This window comes from Quercus robur, chromosome 11 (genome assembly GCF_932294415.1).
Source record: "Quercus robur chromosome 11, dhQueRobu3.1, whole genome shotgun sequence".
Classification (NCBI taxonomy): Eukaryota; Viridiplantae; Streptophyta; class Magnoliopsida; order Fagales; family Fagaceae; genus Quercus; species Quercus robur.
This window is the reverse complement of record NC_065544.1, coordinates 18,379,117-18,400,280: the sequence shown is the minus strand read 5'-3', so window position 1 is coordinate 18,400,280 and position 21,164 is coordinate 18,379,117. Positions and strand designations below refer to the sequence as shown.

Sequence of the window (21,164 nt, the reverse complement as noted above, 5' to 3'; positions counted from 1 at the left end):
TAATGACTGCATTTCACAAATGGAAAAAAAAAAAATAGAACCAATTTTGGGAGCACAAATGAAATCAATTATAGTAAATAAATAAATATTCCAAAAGCTAAAGGTCACAAGTATTCTTTTTCGTCATTCTACCCTATTCTATCTCTTTTTACTACTTTCAACTAAATCTATTATGTGGCGTTTGGTACGGGAGTAATGTTTTAGGATTCTCAAGAATGTTTAAAAATTCCCATTTTGGTTGCAAATCAAGCCAGGGAATCAGATGCCAGGGGAATCTAGATTTCCCCTTTAAACCCCTCTTAGTAAGAATGTAGATTCCTTTTAAAAATAGGTGGGTATCCAGATTCCCAAGCTTAAAGGAAATTGTATTTTTTATAAATTAACAATTTTAATCCTTTTTCCTTATCATTTAAGCAATTAAGATAAAATATAAAACAAATTATATATCTTTTCCCTTGTCTTTATCTTTTTCTACCAAAATAATATAAACAAAATAGATAACTCTGTTGATATATTATTTAACAAAGTTCTATTTAGGATTCACGTGTGGGGAAAAAAAATTTTGAAGGGGATCCTCCATTATTGCCAGATATTCACTTTTGCTGTTGTGTGTGTGTTGCTCAACAAATTATTAACAATTTATATTTTACATTTCATTATTTATTTAGAGGAAGATTTATTTATTTATTTTCAAATCTAAGGATAAAATGGAAAAAATAAATAATTGATTTAAGATTCTTGGGAATAAATCAAACATTATCATCTCACATTCCTAGAAATCATAAGAGATTCTCAATGAAATCAAACATAGGAATAACTACATTCCTAGGCATCCAGATTGCAAATAATCACATTCCTAAGAATTTGGATGCCAAGAGGAATGTGGATTCTTCTGTACCAAACGCCATAGGGTGTAACTTAATGGCTAGAGGCTTAGGATGAACGGTAGACCTAGACATCCTTGATTTGATTCCCATTGAAAGTTCTCCAAGATTACCAAATACACGATTTTGGTAGATGGAGTTATGTATCCGTGGTTTACTCCCTAGTGGCAAGTTCAAGCCTTGGTGAGGTTCTACGTCACCCAAAAAAATAATAATAAATAAAAATTCCAACTAATGTTATTTTTAGTATTTACCCTACATTTTTCTCATTCTTTCAACTTAAATTAACACAAGTCTCATTACTGGTACATTTTACAATAATGCTTTGGCAAGTAGTTTTATAAATTTTAAAATTTAAATTAAAAAAATTGTAAGCTCTTAAATTATTAATTGCTTTTTGTCTTTCAAGAGAAGAAGCAAGTTGAATAGTCAAAGAAAAAAAAAAGCAGTAATAAAATTTGAACTAATTAGGGCCTGGTACATGTATTTAAACACATGTTTTCAATTTTTAAATAACATTATACGTATTTCCACACACTTTTTCACCAACAAATATTTCCAAAAAAACTAAAAACTGTTGTTTAAATACACGTACCAAATGGACCCTTAAACGTTGGATCCGTTTACCTTTCAAGTTAAATTAAGGCATTCAGTAAAAGAAAGTGATTATTTCTCAGACAAAACCTTAATCAACAACGCAATGTATTTCTACAACTAATCAGTATTTTTTGAAAGAATTTTTTTTTTTTTGTAGAAATTTGTTTTGTTTGAAAGATTTGAACATTGTTCGGATCTTTATATATATATATATATATATGTGGATGGAAAGGGAGAAAGCTCATGAGTTCTACTTTTTATTTTAATAAGATGCTGTCACATCTGCCATTACCATGGGTGTTGCGTGGATTTTATTATTATTATTATTATGGACAAAGTTTAGTTACAAAATTGATTGTAACCCTAAGTCATAATGTTGATCAATAAAATAAATATTACTATATATTTTGAAAATCTAACCGTTGAATTACGTGTTCTTTATGCACTTAATACACATGTCAAATATTGTGTCAATTAGATACTATTTACTATATGATCTATAAGTTTATATTTTATATATAATTTTAAATTACAAAAACTTACAATTTATTGATGACATAACAATTAACATTTAAATTTCTAGAAATTTTGTAAGTATGGAGAATATAAGAAAAAGATGTAATCTAATTAGGGGTGTTCAGGCAAACCGGCGACCCGCCCAACCCATCCAACCCGCCGCCACTCAATCCAACAACTCGGGCGGTCGAACGCGGTTTCCGACTTTGCTAACCCGACACCCAGCGGGTCGGTTATCGATTTTTCAATTCAAAACCCGTGAAACCCAACCCGAACAGAAGTCCATTCAATATCCGGCCATTTTTCCAGATTCCAGCCACTTTTTTTCTAGATTTCGGCCCCTTTTTTCTAGATTCTGGCCCCTTTTTCACTTAAATCCGTCATTTTTGGCACAATAAACACTGGATCTAGTCGAACCAGTGATTTTTCATCATGATTTGGCAGAAATCTCGCCGGATCCGACGGGATCTCACCGGATCTTGAATGGATTTGTCAAGATCTCGCCGGATCTAGCGAGATCTCGCCACGTTTCGAAGGATTCCGATGAGATCGGTTTCACCTGAAATCGACCACCACCCACCGGCGACTCGAACCGATGAATCCATTACTTTACGAGTTGGTTGCAGGTTGGGCAAAAACCCGACCTGCCCGACCCATGGACAACGCTAAATCTAACGGTGGATTTATCAAAATTCACTTCTAGTAAAAAGATATTAAGTAAAGTTGTAGTCTTATGCTACAATCAATTTTGTAACTAAACTTTGTTACAACCAATTTGTTGCATTTAGGGTGCGTTTGTTTTGGGGGAAAATGATTTCCTGAAATCATTTTCCCCCAAACCCACGTGTTTGGCAGCAACGGAAAATGAAATTTTCGGGAAAATCATTTCCTGTTGACCAAAATTTACTCCTTTGACCCGGAAATGATTTTACACTTTCATTTTCACTTCAAATCATTTCCGGGTCACGCGCAAGAGAGAGAGAGAGCGATAGAAAGAACGAGAGCTCAACCAAACACCAATCCAGCCAAATGTCGATCCAGCCAACGAGCGAGAGAAAGAAAGAAAGCACTCCCTCCCACTTCGCCGTTCGACTTCGCCGATGAACCCAGAGAAAGATCAAACCTAGAGCCCAGATCGCAACCTAGAGCCCACTTCGCCGTTCGACTTCGTCAGCGAACTCAGAGAAGGATCGAACCTAGAGCCCAGATCGCAACCCAGAGCCCTTTGACTTCGCACCCTTCAACTTCGCCGTTCGACTTCGACTTCGACTTCGAATTGCACCTAGATCGCAACCTTCGACTTCGCCGGCGAACCCAGAGCCCTTCGACTTCGCACCCTTCGACTTCGCCGTTCGACTTCGACTTCGAATCGCAATTGAGAAATGGTTGGGTTTTGATGAATTTGACCGGATTTGATGAATTTTTTTTGGTTGGTTTTTGTTTCGGTGTTTATCAATTGAGAAATGGGATTATATATTTGTTTGGCAATCGAGAAAATGTGTTTTCTATGGTATTTTCAAGAACACAACCAAATACCAGAAAATATTTTTCGAAAATTTTTTTGAAGTGTAACCAAACACATGAAAACATTTTCCTTTCCAGAAAATAGCATTTTCGAAAAATTGAATATTTTCCAGAAATGCTTTTACACGAACCAAACACAGCCTTAGAGTAAATTCAGGATTTAATTTGTTACTAAAGTGCAATTTTCCAGAAAAAGAATTATGGTTCGGATAGGAAGTATTTGAAGTGAATGATTTGGATTTTGGATTCTAGTTGAAGTGACTTAAACAAAGTATAAAATTGCACCTTTTTTTTCTAAGGATGAAACTTATGGATGGGTTTAGGTATTAAGTATTAACATGTAGATTTTAAACAATAATTATTAATTTTGATTATTAATCTGTGACATCACACAAGTGTTTTGAAAAACTTTTAAACCTTAAATCCATTGGGTTAAATTTAGATAAAACAATTTATGCCATTAATTTTTCTTCATATTACTTGACTATAAATTCTCAAATACAAGTGAAACCCTACCACGTTTGAAATCAAATCCAGTGCCCTATACTTTTGCATTTTCCATCACCACCTAAATGAACATGTAAATATTCGCAGAGGAATTATGTAATCATATTTTGATCTTAGAGATCTATTGCTAGGGCCCTAAGCTCATCCATATTCTCTAAATAAGATTGTTAGCAAGTGATTGCAAATGGTGTAACATGTATTGCTTCTTTTTTCTTTTTCTTTTTATTGGTAATTACAGCCACACCTAATGAATTTTGAATCCATGACCTCATCCTTCACCTAAAAATTATATAGGGAGAATAAGAGCCCATTGGCAATATAAGTATTGCTAATTTGCCATGGAAGACCAGTTGAACTTACTGCGACATATTAGTGTGCTTGTCAATTGCGGGATGAAGAATGATCGTTTCTTAAGGATATCAAAATCTGGAAACTCTGTAAATGGTTTCAAAATTTTCCTACTACCACATATAAGGTCAAAATTAGCTACCAAAAAAAAAAAAGTTATGGAATCTCTTCTTTCATCAACAGAAAATTAAATAAGCAACATCTAAATAAGCTTCTTCTTTTGAAAGAACCGCTTCAAGTGCCATAACTGTAAAGCCGAAACTGCGATGCAGACACCCAGGGACATAATACTGAGCCATGCCACCCTGGAATTTGTTGATTCACTCACCATCCTCATTTCTGCTTCTCTATTTAGTAGATCCAAAAAAAATAATAAATAAAAACCTCCATTAGATTAGCTTTTGAGATGTTTAAAACTTCCAAGGCATCCCAGCTATGCATATAAAAATTACCTGGTCTTGAGATAGAGTAAATTCTCATGAATTGCCTCCACTGCTCCTTCAAGTTTCCTCAGTTCAAGTTCAACACCCTATATATGGCAATGCAGAAAAAAAAAATATCATGATCGGGGATAAGATGAAAAAGAAACATTTTAAGGCCAGAAAGTATGCCCAATATTTGTGGTGGCTACTCTAGTGATGTGGGGGGGAGTGCAGGACAGTTCTATCAAGTTTTTATCCTTCTTTTTGAATTTAAACAAATTAAGCCACTTTTTTCACCATATAATTCTTTAATATTTTTATGGTAAAAGTTGAAGCTGAGACCTACCCACACCACACACCCTTTTGCCACTAGAGTCAAGGCCTGGAGGCTCTTTTGTTAACATGATTGATAATTACACACATACCTAGTGCAATGCAAGGACCACCAAATTCATTTAAGATTTTTTTTCTAAATTTGAAATTATTTTTTAATTTAGTTTTTAATGTTGAGGGTTTTAAAGGATTTGATTTGGCATTTTCCATGTTGATGTAAGTCCCTAAACCCTATTAAACTAATGCTCTTGAAAGTAGCCTGATTTGGAATAAAAAAATTATGATTTGAGAATATGTGTGTTTCTTCTTTGCTTGGTTGTGATGTAAAACACTCTTAGGTGGTGATGCCTAGGGTTCAGGCAGATTCTAGGTGGTGAAGCTTAGAATTTGTTTTGCTTATCTCTTCTTTTTCCTTTTATCTCTATCTTACTACCCAAGTTCTACACATAGTGAGTCAAGGCCAAAAAAAATTTACATCATATAAGAAGTTATCTGTGCCAACTTGATATATGACACAATCCTAACACATTTTGGAACTTCCAAAACTAACAAACTAATATTTAGAGCTTTGGCTCTGATAAGTGGCATAATTTGAAAAAAAGATTTGACATTATCAGAATACCATTCAATTTCTTATTGAAACTTTTTAGTCCATGTTGCAAGTTCAGACTTTAGTAAAAACTTATAAATCAAGATCCACTATATTTTTATTGGTGTCTCCGCAACTTTCACTTGTTTATTTATCCATCCAGAAAAAATAATAATAATAACATTCACTTGAAATTGATGATCTTTTGCAGCTTCCAAAGCACAGAAAAATCTTAATTACTACGGTTTTAGATTCATAATTTCAATAACATTTTAAAAAGGAACTTAACTCATTCTTTGAGTTCTAGAGTTCAGAAAGATTAACACTCCAAAAAAGAGACTCTGCTAAAAATTTACCAGCCAAGTGGGGGAGAAATAATCAAGAGGTGCTCACCTCAATCTTCTCTTTTCTTGCAACTGATTCCCAATCTTTTGCTGCAATTCCAGTTCTCCAATCAAGGTTTACACTTAAATCTCCACCTCCTGGGTTATGTCCATCCACCCAGAAACATGCCAGGTAGTTGCCAGCCTCCTTAGTTGTAAAAGCAAATTGTCCATTTGTTGCGTTCTCATTATTATGAAGATTATTTCCATATGGTGATGTCACCTAAGGAGAAAATAAACTATCATTAAATTGCAAGAAAATTGATATAAATAAGAATCATCAGTTGTAATTTCCTTTTTATTATTATTATTGAGAGTCCTGGAAAATACAAATTTACAACTCAGCTACAACAATATACAGGCAATCTAATCCTAGATTATTGTAGTAAAGTCCCTTATGCCAAAGAAAAAGAAGCACCATAAAGCATTTGAACCATCAAAAGGTTAAATTACATGATGATATCTTAAACAACAGCATCCAAGGCCTAATCCAGTAAATAAATTGTCCAAAATAAGCAAACATCATAGTGGCCAACTGATCACATTTGCAGATGCTTAGACCATCCAACAAAAATTTCAAAGAATTTGTTTATATACAAATTCTCATGTTTCATTGACATCATGCAATAATGACTTCAACACCCAAGTCACATTCATACTTTATAAATCAAGGTTAACCTATCCCCAAAAGCAGAACAGAGCATTTCATGATAAATGCCTATACCATTTGAACAGCAAAATTACATCTGTTTGAGTCTAGTTAAAAGCCTCAGAGAAAGCCTAGGTGCAAAGATTGCTGTTATTTTATACATCCTGTCAACATTTATAGGATGAATTCTTCCAAAATAATGACAGATGGCACAATAAATAAAGCCCACAATCCATTCTACCAATCGGTCAACTGTACCACTTGGCCATCATACAAATGTCAATAACTGTTTTCTTAGAATCATTTTTCCTTCCTCTCAAAATCTATTATTCTCTCTCTCTCTATTAAAATGAACTTTCCCTTCCCATCAAAATATTCCTCAAAATCACAGTTCCATTCTGCAGTTAAAATTTTCAGATCTACCTAAAAAGTCCACACAAAAATCTTTCAAAATATGTCAGAACAATTTTTTTTTTATTAGATATGTTAGACCTTGCAAAAAATTCCCAAGCAGCAACCCTGTCAAAAAACATGCAACAGGTTTGCTAGAGATGTTTTCAACCAACAAAATCAAGTCAACCAGAACCCAGCCTAATAATAAAAACATTGGGTCAGTGTACAGAATTTTCAATATACCCCAATGTAACATGCTACTTTCCAGAGAAAACCCGCCAACACACTCGAAATAAACGTTTGTATATAGAAATTTTTTAACCCGAGAAAAATTAGAATCAGCTCAAACCCATTGTGAACTAAACAACCGAGTTGTAGTGGAAGGTTTTTCAACGAATCTTGAGTTTGCTCAACCCACAGCTGAACTTGACCCACCCATTTGTGAGGTCTAGATGTGCCAATCTAGCAACCCAATATGCTGGCCAAAATTTAAGCATGATTGGGAATTTTCAGTGCAACCAAACACTAGAAAATCAATTTCCAGGTCGCAACAAACAACTGAAAAGAAATAATTTTCCACTGAAAATGTTTTTCCGCAGGAAAACACGAAAAACATTTTCTGCCAAAACAAATGGTGTCACAATCTGAGGAAAGCACTGGCTATATCTTGCTATACTTCAAAAAGACTAGTCAGCCTACAATAAGTGCTCATCGTAATTGCCTATATAGCCTAGATCTACCTAGTACATGCTTGATGTAGGACCCAACACACACCCACACAATACACTCATACAATACAATACAATCCCACAATCTAGCGCATCACAAACGGAGCATCAGTCATTGTTAATTCTCAGGAAAAAGAACCCTCCCGCCCACCCATCAAAAAAAAAACAAATATAGGGCATCACAAGGACTATATGATAATGTCCAATTAGTTCATATATAAATAGTCTCATATAATTAAACAATTCAATTATTTATAACATGCCAATAAATTGGATTTTAGGGCACAAACCCTAACAAATGTAGAGGATGCTTGATTATGAAGACAGCTAGGGCAAAGAGACCAGACCAAACCATATGTAACAAGTAGAACTTGAACTAGTAATCCTGGTCAATACAAGCAAAAAGAATCTTCCAGCAATTATATGCTTGTTTAATGTGTGACATATTGCCCTAATGAAAATGATCTCATACAGCACAGGCCGAGGTGACCAAAAAAGCCAACTGTGACATGATAACCAAAATTCTGCATTCTTGGAGATTTATGGTCCGTTTGGATTGAGTCGGAGGGAGGGAGAGTAGAGTAGAGTAGATTTGGTCCAAAATTAGACTATTTTTAGCCAATTCTATTCTACTCCCCTCCACTCTCCCTCCTTCCTCTCTCAATCCAAACGGGCCAGAGAGGGTAGAGTAGTGTGGAGTAAAATTGGCCCAAAATTAGCCAATTTTTAGCCAATTCTACTTTACTTTCCTCCACTCCTCCTTCCTCCTCCCTCAATCCAAACGGGCCTTAACCTTCGCCAGATGTTGATATATTTTTAAAATAACGATAACCCTTCTTGACAATGATAACCAAATCCGGCATTCTTAGGAGTATAAGAGACTGGCCTTCTTAAAATGTCAGGACAACAACTCAAAAATGATTCTCAGGACCAAAGATATGGAGCTACATTAGACCTCTAGAGTCTAGACCAAAAAAAAAAAAAAAAGCTACATAAGGATGTGCTTCATGAACCAAGCATGATCAAGTTATGAAAGTGAATATAAAGTGTGAACTCATGATAGTGATAATGATCAAATATGGTTGATCTCTATGGAAAACCATTTATAGAATGTTAGGTCTTAATAAAATTTTTTAAAAAAAATTAACAACTTCGTCATTAAACATCAAATCCAAGACACATTTGATATGTTAACAAAGGTGGGTACCTTGACAGCGATGGTGGGAGTGAGGTGGGGGTGATCGTTTTCGGAAACGACGACGTAATCAGCTAGAACGACGACGTTGCTCTGGAGTTCTTCCGACACGCACTTGGTACCGGTGGCCGGTACTTTCATCCAAATGGCATCGCATTTCTTCAATACCACGTGGCTTACCAAAAACCATATAACCGACAAATAAAACACCTTCCGCACCATCTTCATCATCATCATCATCTAGGATTAGGATTAGGATTAGGATTGGGATTGGGATTTGAGATCTATCTATCTCCTCCTCACTTTCCCTCTCTTCCCTTCTCTTCCATTTCAGTTTCTTTTTTTCTTTCTTTTAATCCAATATTTTACTTTACAAAATATTAGTAGTATGATCCATTTTGATTTTTCGTTACTGAATTTAAAAACTGTCAATCATTTATTTTTTTAACGTTTTTGTTTAAGTAAATTAATAAATTTATTAATAACTTTTTTTTGGGCAGAATTTTAACTAATATTATTTTCAGTATAAGTGTTTGTATAGTGTGAGGGGATAAGTGTCAGGTTCAAGTCTCCAAAAATGAACTTTACACACACACGTATATATATATATATATATATATACACTTAAATAAGGCTCTCACCCTCGCTTAAAAGTTACCATGATTTTTTAGTGGAATTGTGGTGTGCCTTTATGTTAGAACCTCCTTCCCTTTCTTTTTTGTGTGTGTTTGTTTCTCAAAAAAAATAAAAAAAATATAAGACTAGAATATAATTTTATATCATATATATATATAATCATTTTTATATCTATTTCTTTTTTGTATGTGTTTGTTTATCAAAAAAATAAAAAAAGATAAGACTAATGTGGGGCCAGAGAATTTGTGACCCCGGTCCACCTTACATTAGGGTCCAAGGTTCGAGCCGAGAAGAGGCATTGCCGAGGACATATAATGAAAGTCCAAATAGCCTTGAGATATAGCCGATGATGATTCTGTCCTCGGCATCCCAAAGCGCTCCTGAAAGAAATGGCAAGAACGGTATAGGAACAGTTTAGGGAAAAGCCGAACACATCCACATTAATGGAGAAAGGACCCCTGGACAATATGGCAACAAAGGACAAAGGAAAGGCTACCATTATTGCAATTAAATGCTCTGCGCCTGACAGAGTAATGCTTTTCAGCTTTTACAACCACCCCCAACCACTTTGGGTATGGGCTGATGGGACAAGTATCAGCCCTGGAACGCTGAACCTATACGTGGACGTTGGAGGAAGGGTAAAGACTAGTATAAAAAGGAAAAAGAGAAGCAATTCAGAAGAAGGGGGGACATATCATCTTCCAAGCTATTGAATCCTAAAAATGGAGAACAATAAGAACATGAAACTCCTCGGACGAGGTTTAAGGACCGGAGCCGCTCAGGCTGTGCCGGAGGAAAAGTCTTATTAGATACGCTAAGTTCACCCTCACGCAAACTACTATGAGCACCACGACTAACCACTGTCCGATGACCAAGCTCTAGCCTTTCAGCTCACATTCTACAAATTTTATTATTTGGGCCTTTAACGTACGAACCCAAGACCAATTTGGGATCGTTACAAATTGAGTCCTTACAACTAGAATATAATTTTATATCATATATATATATATATATAATCATTTTTATATCTATTTCTAATTCTAGTAGATTATCCCAAAAAAAATAATAATACATATAGGAGTATTTCTATTTCTAGTAACTTTTGCTTTACGGGAAATTCTACCGTACCCCTTTTTTTTGGGTACGGTATCCACTAATAAGTAACTTGCTATATTAGGTTATCATTTTCTAAAAAAAAAAAGGTTATCACTTTCTCACATCTAATGGTACCATCCTCACATTGTGTGGTACTAATATCACATGTGATTGTACTTTTCTCACATTTCATGGTTCTTTTATTTTTTTTTCTCATATTTGATTGTACCATCCTCACATTGTGTAATGCTAACATCACATGTGACTATAATTTTGTCACATTCAGTAGTTCCTTTATTTCTTTCTCACATTTGATTGTATCATTCTTACATTGTGCAGTACCAACATCACATGTAACTGTACTTTTATCACATTCAGTGGTTCCCTTATTTTTTCTCACATTTGATAGTGTCATTCTCACATTGTGCAATACCAATATCACGTGTGACTGTACTTTTGTCACATTTGATGGCTCCCTTAATTTTTTTTCACATTTGATTGTACTATCCTCATATTGTGCAGTACCAACATCACATGTGATTGTACTTTTGTTACATTCGATAGTTCCCTTATTTTTTTCTCACATTTAATTGTACTGTCCTCATATTATGTAGTACTAACATTACATGTGACTATACTTTTGTCACATTCAGTGGTTCCCTTATTTTTTTTTTCACATTTGATGGTTCCCTTGTTTAATTGTATCATTATACCACTGAAACCTAAAAAATGATCAAAATACCCTTAGAACCTAAAAAGGACTAGAATAGCCCTAAAACTTAAAAAAAAAAAAGAAAAAAAAAAAGAAAAGAAAATAGAATGACCAAAATAAGCATGAAATCTAAAAAATTATCAAAATACCTTTAAAACCAAATAACAAAAATTGACCAAATGGCCCTAAAACTAAAAAAAAAGACCTAAATTACCACAAAACCTAAAAAAAATTACCAAAATAATAATGAAACCTTGAAAATGACCAAAATACCCATAAGACAAAAAAAATGACCACATGACCTTGAAACTAAAAAAAATGACTGAAATTACCATAAAACCTAAAATTGACCAAAATACCCCCTGAAATCTCTATTAGCAAGACCAAAATGACAATAAAAATGTTATACAACCACTCTATTTGCTTGATTTGAAACCCATTAATTTTAAAATTAGTAGATTTAAAAAGTCTTGATTTGAAATTCATAGGGAAGTAGTTTCCGAAGAGAATGAATAGAGGAAAAGGATCGCCGAAGTGTGTAAAGGGAGCACTAAAAGGACAACTTCTAGCCTTGAGACCCGAGAAGAGGAAAAAGTCACAAGGTCGGACAGTATCTACTTTGGAAATTTAAAGAGAAAGCAAGACATCAGGATAGGAGGAGAAAAAGTAGACACAAGGGGGGAGCTCCCTACTCCAGAACACCTCATCACCGCATTAAATGTCCTTTACCTACTGCTCTGGTCACATTAATGAGGATAAGACCTCTGAACAGTGCTTCTCCAACTAGCAAGATCACTATTACCTTTCGACAAGCCAAATGTACAGAAATATCTAATTAGTTTGTCTAACCACCCTACACGTGGAAGGTTAGGATGTATTAAGAAACCCTATTTAAGCTGTAACCTCCCTCATTAATGTGGATGAGAAAATTTGGTAGAAACAAGCTTGTCTTTAATGCCCGAAGTGTACACAAATAAGAGATACGAACTTTGTCCTCGAAAGCTTACCCGAGGATCAAACTTGTTAAAATTACCAATGTTGTATAATTTATCTCACTAGTTAAAATTCCCATCTAAGCTTCGTTATTTGGACTAAAGTTCCCACCTTTACAAATTCATTGTAAAATCTGATACAAAAGGACTACAGGACTTACAAAATCCATTAATTTTTAAATTCCTTGTTTAAGCCTTTTTGTACAATGAAGGATTTGAAATTCCGTTGTTTGGATACCTAAATTTGAATTTAGATTTAAGATCAATAAAATAATTTTCCCAATTATTATTTTTCTTAAACTTTCTAATTTTAATTTTAGTAGCATTTTTGAGCTAAATGTTGAATTTCATTCATTTTTAACTAACTATAACATTGAAAATATTTAATTGCTAACTATTGAATGCATCACATTCAGTGCATCACACGAGTTAGCGATTACTAATCTAAAAAAACTAAAGATGTTTGATTATTAGTTGACCTTATAATACTTTGTCACGTCACTTTTGAGGTCTAACAATTTTTCACATTATAATGATTCTATTTATTTATTAAATCACAAAATACCCTTAAACCCTCTAAAAGATGCAAATGATGCAAATTAACATATCGTCACTCACACACTTGATTAGAACTTGCATATCATCATAGCATCCATGAGATTAGTCTAGGTATATCAATTAACATTTATCTGCAAACTGCATCCATTGTAATCACTATCAATGGAGAGGACAAATTATAACTGTATTACATTGAATATTAAAATTATTTGTATTATATTGATCAATGTAATCATGTGTTAGAAATTAATTAAAGAACCAAAGGTACAACATGTTTTGCTACATTTACATATTTACACATCAATCTTACAAAATCAAAACATAGAAAGTAAGGTATTCAATCCCTAAAAAAGAGTTACAATTCTCAAATCTCCAAGTACAACACACTTCTTATGGTTGATGCTAAGATATTCATGGCACTCTAATAAACCAAAGCCATGATAATTCCCATGCTTGTCATTGCCAGCACCCATGACATAGTAGAGGTGTATGTGTATCTGATAAACATGACAATAGGAATAAGGGCACAAATTAAAAATAAAAACACAAACTTAAGTAAACTAAGTTTAACCACACTTAGTTCCTCTTATTTGACTTAAGAAAGAACCCAAAGTATAATAATTCTTGCACTATTGTTTATTCATATATATATATATATATAAGTATGATTTGTACTGCTATATAATTAAATTGGCTCAATAAAATATATAGTACAAAAGTATAGTTAATAGGACTCAAATTGTTGAAGGCATAGATTATATCGTCAGAAAGTGATATTTCTTTTTTTGTTTGATAAGTGTCAGAAAGTGATATTTCTTAGTGTCAGAAAGTGATATTTCTTCAAACTGATAGATCCAAAATTTAATAAGATAGGCTCACAATGGACCCTTGCATCATGACTATGAACCAAATGCATATGCAGAAATGAAAAACAACAAATTCTTTTTTTTTTTCCCCCCTGAGAAATGATTGGATTTTACGGAAATAAAAGGCTACCCAATTCCAAAGCCAATTACATCAAAGCAGAAGCTACTAGCAATATTCAACTACAAGAAAATTGACAAGAAGCTGCAAGATGTGAATATATTAGAATACAACATTTAGAATTTAATCATTTACACACAAAAATAGTACTGTGTAAGTCAAGGGCAAAACAACGGGTAAAAGGAACAATAGGTCCAAACAAAATCTTAATGACCTCCCAATTGTCAATAACTTTGTTTTTATAAGCACAAGCTTTTGAAATTTTCTATTAAAAAAAAAAACAAGCAGTGAGTTAGCACAATTGAAACAAAACTATCGAAATCTACTAATTTATAATAGCAAATCTCAATAAATATTGTTCTCACCAAAGACCACGTTTTAACATAAAATTCTAACAATTTCAGAACATGCTTGCACTTTGCAAATAGTTGTCAGGCCTTCCAAACATACCCTATAATTTTCAAATTGAAAGGCTAGCACATTGTAACCACTTAAATTATTTACAATTGAAATCTACTTTTTTCAGAAAGTTGTTTGACAATCATAGAAAGTCATTACAAGAAATCAATGGGGTACTTAATTTTCCAGGAGAAACATTTCGATTTCATACCTGCTCAATAAGATTGGCAGCTAATAGGAGAAAAAAGTTGTTCATTGAAATCCATTTTAATTTTTTTTTTCCTCTCAAAATGTGAAATATGTTTGAATCATAACGATGCCAAGTAAATGGACAATCAAAGGAAAAATTCAAATCTTATTTTATTTGTTCTTTCTATAAAAGAGGGGGGAAATAATGTCATTATCCATGAGCACTATAGGAATCCTCTCATCTCCTGGCATACTTTTGAGGAACATTTGCTTTATAACAGCCCCTTTGCACTGAATCTCTTCTGCAATATTTTAGGGGTGCCTAGCACAAGTGTTAAACTCAAGTGTTGAAAGATGATTGTGCTGACCACATCAACATATGCAATTGCAACCCCGTGACTGCCTTTTCGTGTCTCCAACCTTATTGCTCTCTTGATAATTCTTCCAAAGCTTGGGAGTAATCCCCCATTAGCAAACACCATCACACGGCCTAGACCTATGTAGTCAATTCCTGTGAGTATGGATCCAATTGCGGATAAAGGACCTGTAAACCCAATTAGAGCAGCATAGCTTCATTAGAGCCCTACATAAAAACATGTAGAAAACCCATATGGAATACAAAATTAATATAGGAAAAGAAAGATAAGAACTTCTAAGCGGCATTTGATCATACACATAGAACGCTTTTTTTTTTTTTTTTTTTTAATTAAAAAAAAAACCATCACCAAAGAAAAATGAATGAATCAAGTAATAGAAAACGAAGCACTAACAACCAACCAGTAGACCAATGAATAGACTACTTAAATAAATGAATGATTCAGCATAAGCTACCAAAATTATTCAACTATCCAGAGTATTTGAAAAAAAAAAAAAAAACAACCATCACCAAAGAAAAATGTAAGACCAGAAAAGAAACGTAGAGTTCTGGAGAGAGTCAGACCAGATAAAAAAAAAAAATGCACTCACAACAGAAAAGAAAGGAAAAATAGAAAGAGAGTACTCACAAATAAAAACAGTTCGGCTTTATTTATTTTATTTTATTTTTTTTCTGCCGGCAACCTGTGGAGGTGGAACAATGGTGGTGGATAGGGGTGGCAAACGGGCGGGTTGGGTCATAAATGGGTTGGGTCATAGATGGGTTGGGTGTATAATTACCCATTTATCCATTTATGACCCGTTTATATATAAATTAATTATCCATTACCAACCCAACCCATTTAATTAGTAACCCACCCATTTAACCCAATATGACCCAAATATTTCTAAAACTACTTGAATACCCTCTTGACCTCCAAAATACCCATAAATACCTAAAATGATGCAAATACCCCTAATCTTCCAAAATTACCAATATACCCTTGGACATCCAAAATTATACCAAAAAGCTTTAAAATTATCCCAAAACACCCATGAAACCTCTAAAATGACCAAAATACCTCTGATATCTCTAAAATCACCAAATATTCATAAAAAACCACTAAAATGACCAAAATATCCCCTAAAACCCAAAAAATGACCAAAATACCCCAAAAACTCAAAAAATGACCAAAATACCCCCGAAACCTAAAAATTACCAAAATACCCCCCAAAACCTAAAAAATGACCAAAATACCCCCAAAACCTAAAAATTACCAAAATACCCTCGAAACCCAAAAAAATGACCAAACTACCTCCGAAACCCAAAAAATGAACAAAGTACCCCCAAAATCCAAAAAATGACCAAAATACCCCCAAAACCTAAAAATTACCAAAATACCCCTAAAACCCAAAAAATTACAAAAATACCCCCGAAACCTAAAAATGACCAAAATACCCCCGAAACCCAAAAAATGGCCAAAATACCCCCGAAACCCAAAAAATGACCAAAATGCCCCGAAACCTAAAAAATTACTAAAATACCCCCGAAACCCAAAAACTGACCAAAATACCCCCCAAAACCTAAAAATTACCAAAATACCCTCGAAACCCAAAAAATTATCAAAATACCCCCAAAACCTAAAAATGACCAAAATACCCCCAAAACCTCAAAAAATACCAAAATACCCCCGAAACTCAAAAAATACCAAATACTCTTGAAACCCGAAAAATGACCAAAATACCATCGAAACCTAAAAATGACCAAAATACCACCGAAACCTAAAAAATTACTGAAATACCCCAAAACCTAAAAATTACCAAAATACTTCTGAACCCTAGAAATTTACCGAAATAACCCTAAAACTAAAAGATGACAGAAATGCCCTCATAACCTAAAAAATGGCTAAAATACCCTTAGAATCTAAAAGATGATCAAAATAACCCCGAAACCTAAAAAATTACCGAAATTCCCTCGAAACCTATAAAATGAATGAAAGACTCTTAGAATCTTTAATTTGTCAAAAATATCCTTGAAACATCCAAAATACCCTGAAACCTCTATTTCAGTAATTTTAGATGTTTCAGGTGTATTTTGGTCATCTTACATGTTTAGGGGCATTTTGGTCATAATTTGCGTTTCAGGGGTTTTTATCGATCATTTTTTTAGGTTCTGGGGTTATTTTGGTCATTTTTTTTAGGTTTTTGGGGGTATTTCGATCATTTTTTAGGTTTCAGGGTATTTTGGTAATTTTTTTAGGTTTCTGGGGTATTTCAGTTATTTTTTAGGTTTTAGAGGTATTTCGGTCATTTTTTAGGTTTATGGAGTATTTTGGTAATTTTTTAGGTTTAAGGAGTATTTTGGTAATTTTTTAAGTTTAGGGCGTATTTTGGTAATTGTTAGGTTTTAGGGGTATTTTGGCCATTTTTTTTAGGTTTTTTGGACATTGTAATTGGTTTTGGGGTTATTTTAGTCATTTTTTAGGTCTTGGGGTATTTTAATCATTTTACAGGTTTCAGAGGTATTTTGGTCATTTTTTAGGTTTCGGAGGTATTTTTGGTAATTTTAAGGTTTCAAAGGTATTTCGGTCATTTTTAAGGTTTAGGGGGTATTTTGGTCATTTTTTAGGTTTATGAAGCATTTTGGTCATTTTTTGGGTTTTTAGGGTATTTTGGTAATTTTTGGGTTTTGGGGATATTTTGGACATTTTAGAGGTTTTTTGGGGGGGGGGGTGGGTGGGTATTTTGCTCATTTTAGAGGTTTTGGAGGTTTTTTTCTCATTTTGTGGGTTTTGGGGGTATTTTGGTCATTTTTTGGGTTTTGAGGGTATTTTGGTCAGTTTTTGGGTTTTGGGGATATTTTGGACATTTGAGAGGTTTTGGGGGGTATTTTGCTCATTTTAGAGATTTTGGAGGTATTTTGGTCATTTTGTGGGTTTTGGGGGTATTTTGGTCATTTTTTGGGTTTTGGGGGAATTTTGGTCATTTTTTGGGTTTCGAGGGTATTTTTGTCATTTTTTGGATTTTGGAGGTATTTTGGTCATTTTTTGGGTTTCAGAAGTATTTTGGTCATTTTTTGGGTTTCAAGGGTATTTTGGTTTTTTTTTTGGGTTTTGGAGGTATTTCGGTCATTTTTAGATTTCGGGGGTATTTTGGTCAGTTTTTGGGTTTTGGTGGTATTTTAGTAATTTTTAGGTTTTAGGGGTATTTTTGTCATTTTTTGGGTTTCAGAGGTATTTTGGTCATTTTTTGGATTTTGGAGGTATTTTGGTCATTTTGTGGGTTTTGGGGGTATTTTGGTCATTTTTTGGGTTTTGGGAGAATTTTGGTCATTTTTTGGGTTTCGAGGGTATTTTTGTCATTTTTTGGGTTTTGGAGGTATTTTGGTCATTTTTAGGTTTTAGGGGTATTTTGGTCATTTTTTGGGTTTTGGAGGTATTTTGGTCATTTTTAGGTTTCGGGGGTATTTTAGTCAGTTTTGGTGGTATTTTAGTAATTTTTAGGTTTTAGGGGTATTTTGGTCATTTTTTGGATTTCAGAGGTATTTTGGTCATTTTTTGGATTTTGAGGGTATTTTGGTCATTTTTAGGTTTTGGGGGGGGTATTTTGGTCATTTGCTGGGTTTTGGGGGTATTTTGGTCATTTTTTGGGTTTCAAGGATATTTTGGTCATTTTTTTGGTTTTGGGGGTATTTTGGTAATTTTTAGGTTTTGGGAGGTATTTTGGTCATTTTTTAGGTTTCGGGGGTATTTTGGTGATTTTTTGGGTTTTGGTAGTATTTTGGTCATTTTTTAAGTTTCAGGGGTATTTTAGTCATTTTCTAGAAATTTAGATTTTATGTTGTTTATTTAAATTTTAGATGGGTTTAGTGGGTATTAGTGGGATTATCCATTTAGACCCATCTAATTAAATAACCAAATGGGTCTTTACCCATTTAACCCAAATATTCAAATGGGTTGGGTTAAGACTTATCCAAATAAGGTGGGTAATGGGTGGGTTCATGGATATGGATAAAAATTGCCACCCCTATCTACAGAGAGCACATACGACAAAGTGAAGGAAAAAACTTTTGTTGCTAATCACAATTTTTACCGCAACTAACTTGTGCAACAAGTAATGAATAGTAGAATAAAAACAATGAATGTAAAACTCCACCGTATATAGGTGTGACAAAATTTGTGATCCGTGCTCTTTTATTTTATTATAATCAGTGTGATTCGTAACACTGCACCAGTGATGACTGAACAGTGAACAGCACACGTGAGATGTGTGGGCTTGATTGCGATTGTGATGTGGCAGTGGCTTTGGCTCTGGCATAATAGCATGGACCACGTTGTACTAGTAGCAATTGTCACTCACCCGACACTCATTGTCTCATATTATTTTTCTGACACCATACTTTTGTTCCTTTTCGATCGGCTATTCTCTCGTTTTTATATACCGTGCCGTCAACGGTACCCCCATCCCTCCCATTTCCCTTATCTTTTCTGGACAGGTTCCATCTTCCAACTTTTATGTGCATCTGACTGCTTGTGCATACTGTTCAAATACTACTAAAATTTTACTAATGGGTGCCTTTTAGTAAATTTCTTATGAAAAAATTTAAAAAAAAAAAAACTAAATTTTATAATAATTGTTTTAATTTTTATAAAAAAAAATATAAAATAATTTATTAATAAATGGAATTTGCTAACCGAACTCTTACTAATAGAACATTTTTTATTATATATATATATAAATAAAACTAATAGGATATTTCTGTCTTTCTTTTTTCATTTTTTTATTGGGTTAAAGAGAATAAAAAAAATGCGTAGGTATGAGACCCAATACGTTCAAGACAACCAAGAAGGAGATAGACACAATAACGCTCTCATTAATGGGAGGGAGACTCAAACTCAAGGCGAAAGTCTTGCTGGCCCAAGTTCTTTACCAGTAGGCCATTTGCCGTGTTGATGGATATTTCTTTCTGTTTACTATATTCTACTTTTATTAATATGTTCATTCGTGAATAAGTGTATTGCTACAACTGATAAAGGAATGGATAACTACTTTTATGGGAGTGTTGGGGCTAAGGTTTGCATTTCCTAAGATTTCATAACAGCTATGAGATATTGTGTTTAAAATTTCTAGTAAGCATCTTGAAATTAATTCCAAAAAAATCTTTTTTTTATAATTACCTAATTTCTATGCGTTAGAGTTGGCTCATATTTGATATTGAACCATTGACTTGGAGGCATTGCGGGTGTAGCCCAGGGGAGTAGAGCATAGTGAGCAAAACAATACTTTTCTCACATAATAGATTATATAAACACGATTGTAACCCTATTTTCTCATATGTTTCTCCAATACAAGTGGAAAATAAGAATTATTTTAGAAATGACTTTAACTAACTATCTTGATTGTCAAAGGTTTTGTAGCTGAATTGACACATTCTCATACGTAACGTACTTGAGGGTTTAGAGAAAAAAATGTATGATCTACTGAGTTAGTAGCATATTATAATCATTTAAAAATAATAATAACTACCTCTTTTTATGTGCTCCTCAATTGAGTTATTATTAAGCATAGTGGTGTTTTTTGAAGTGAGTTTTTGCCCACATTGTTCCTTGATTTTTCGAATCATATTGCAAACAATAGTCGAAACAAGGTGATATGTTATTTTAGGAACTTCATGTAGTCCATACGAAATTCGAGTTCGACCTTTTCTTTTTTTTTTTTTGAAAAAAAAAAGAAAAAGTTTTTGATATGAACTTATCAATCTCACTGTACGACCCTATGGTGAGGTCTCAAGTTTATTGAGGTAGGTTTTTGGTAGTTTCCAATCCTAGATGGTGAAATGAAATATCTTCAAATCATTGAAGTAGACAGCGGTGGATCTAAGGTTTAGAAGGGGGCCTAGCTAGGCCGTCCTCTACAGGTAACAATTAATAGTCTAGTCTTGACAAGAAGAAAGAGATGTAAAGTTCATGTATGTGATCCATAATGGCATTGGGTTATTAGATCTTAGATCCAGTCTTGAGGGGAAGGATATTCCTCCAACTACGAGTTTCAGTGTTTTATGTACTAGTCTAATATTAACTGGGAGAATGGGGTTTATAATTAAGAGAAGAAAATAGACTGTTATATACATCATCCAGTAATTTAGGTAATTTAAAAGAATTGAGATGAGCACAAGTC

General features: G+C 33.7%; 1 protein-coding gene and 1 long non-coding RNA gene across 3 annotated transcripts; both read right to left on the bottom strand.

Moving 5' to 3' along the window:
• Window positions 1–4,384: 4,384 nt before the first annotated feature.
• LOC126706498 (transmembrane emp24 domain-containing protein p24delta4-like) lies at window positions 4,385–9,434 on the bottom strand. Its single transcript, XM_050405997.1, has 4 exons — window positions 9,081–9,434; window positions 6,114–6,326; window positions 4,829–4,905; window positions 4,385–4,723 (listed from the first exon to the last, which is right to left on the bottom strand). Exons 1-4 carry the CDS (start codon window positions 9,306–9,308, stop codon window positions 4,579–4,581), a joined length of 663 nt encoding a protein of 220 aa, XP_050261954.1. The 5' UTR covers window positions 9,309–9,434; the 3' UTR covers window positions 4,385–4,578.
• A 5,242-nt stretch (window positions 9,435–14,676) lies between these two features.
• Window positions 14,677–15,676, bottom strand: LOC126706086 (uncharacterized). 2 transcript variants are annotated; one of them, XR_007648511.1, is made up of 2 exons: window positions 15,538–15,676; window positions 14,677–15,177 (listed from the first exon to the last, which is right to left on the bottom strand). It is a non-coding gene; the product is annotated as an uncharacterized LOC126706086 (long non-coding RNA). The 2 variants fall into 2 exon arrangements; XR_007648510.1 differs by having other exon boundaries at window positions 15,638–15,672.
• Window positions 15,677–21,164: the final 5,488 nt, after the last annotated feature.

Excerpts from the sequence above, each read along its gene's own strand:
- LOC126706498 (XM_050405997.1), bottom strand. The coding sequence starts at position 9,308 with ATGATGATGATGATGAAGATGGTGCGGAAGGTGTTTTATTTGTCGGTT. Across the intron at positions 4,906-6,113 it reads CAAGAAAAGAGAAGATTGAG|GGTGTTGAACTTGAACTGAG; the intron begins GTGAGCACCTCT and ends TGCCATATATAG. Across the intron at positions 4,724-4,828 it reads TTACTCTATCTCAAGACCAG|AGAAGCAGAAATGAGGATGG; the intron begins GTAATTTTTATA and ends TCTACTAAATAG.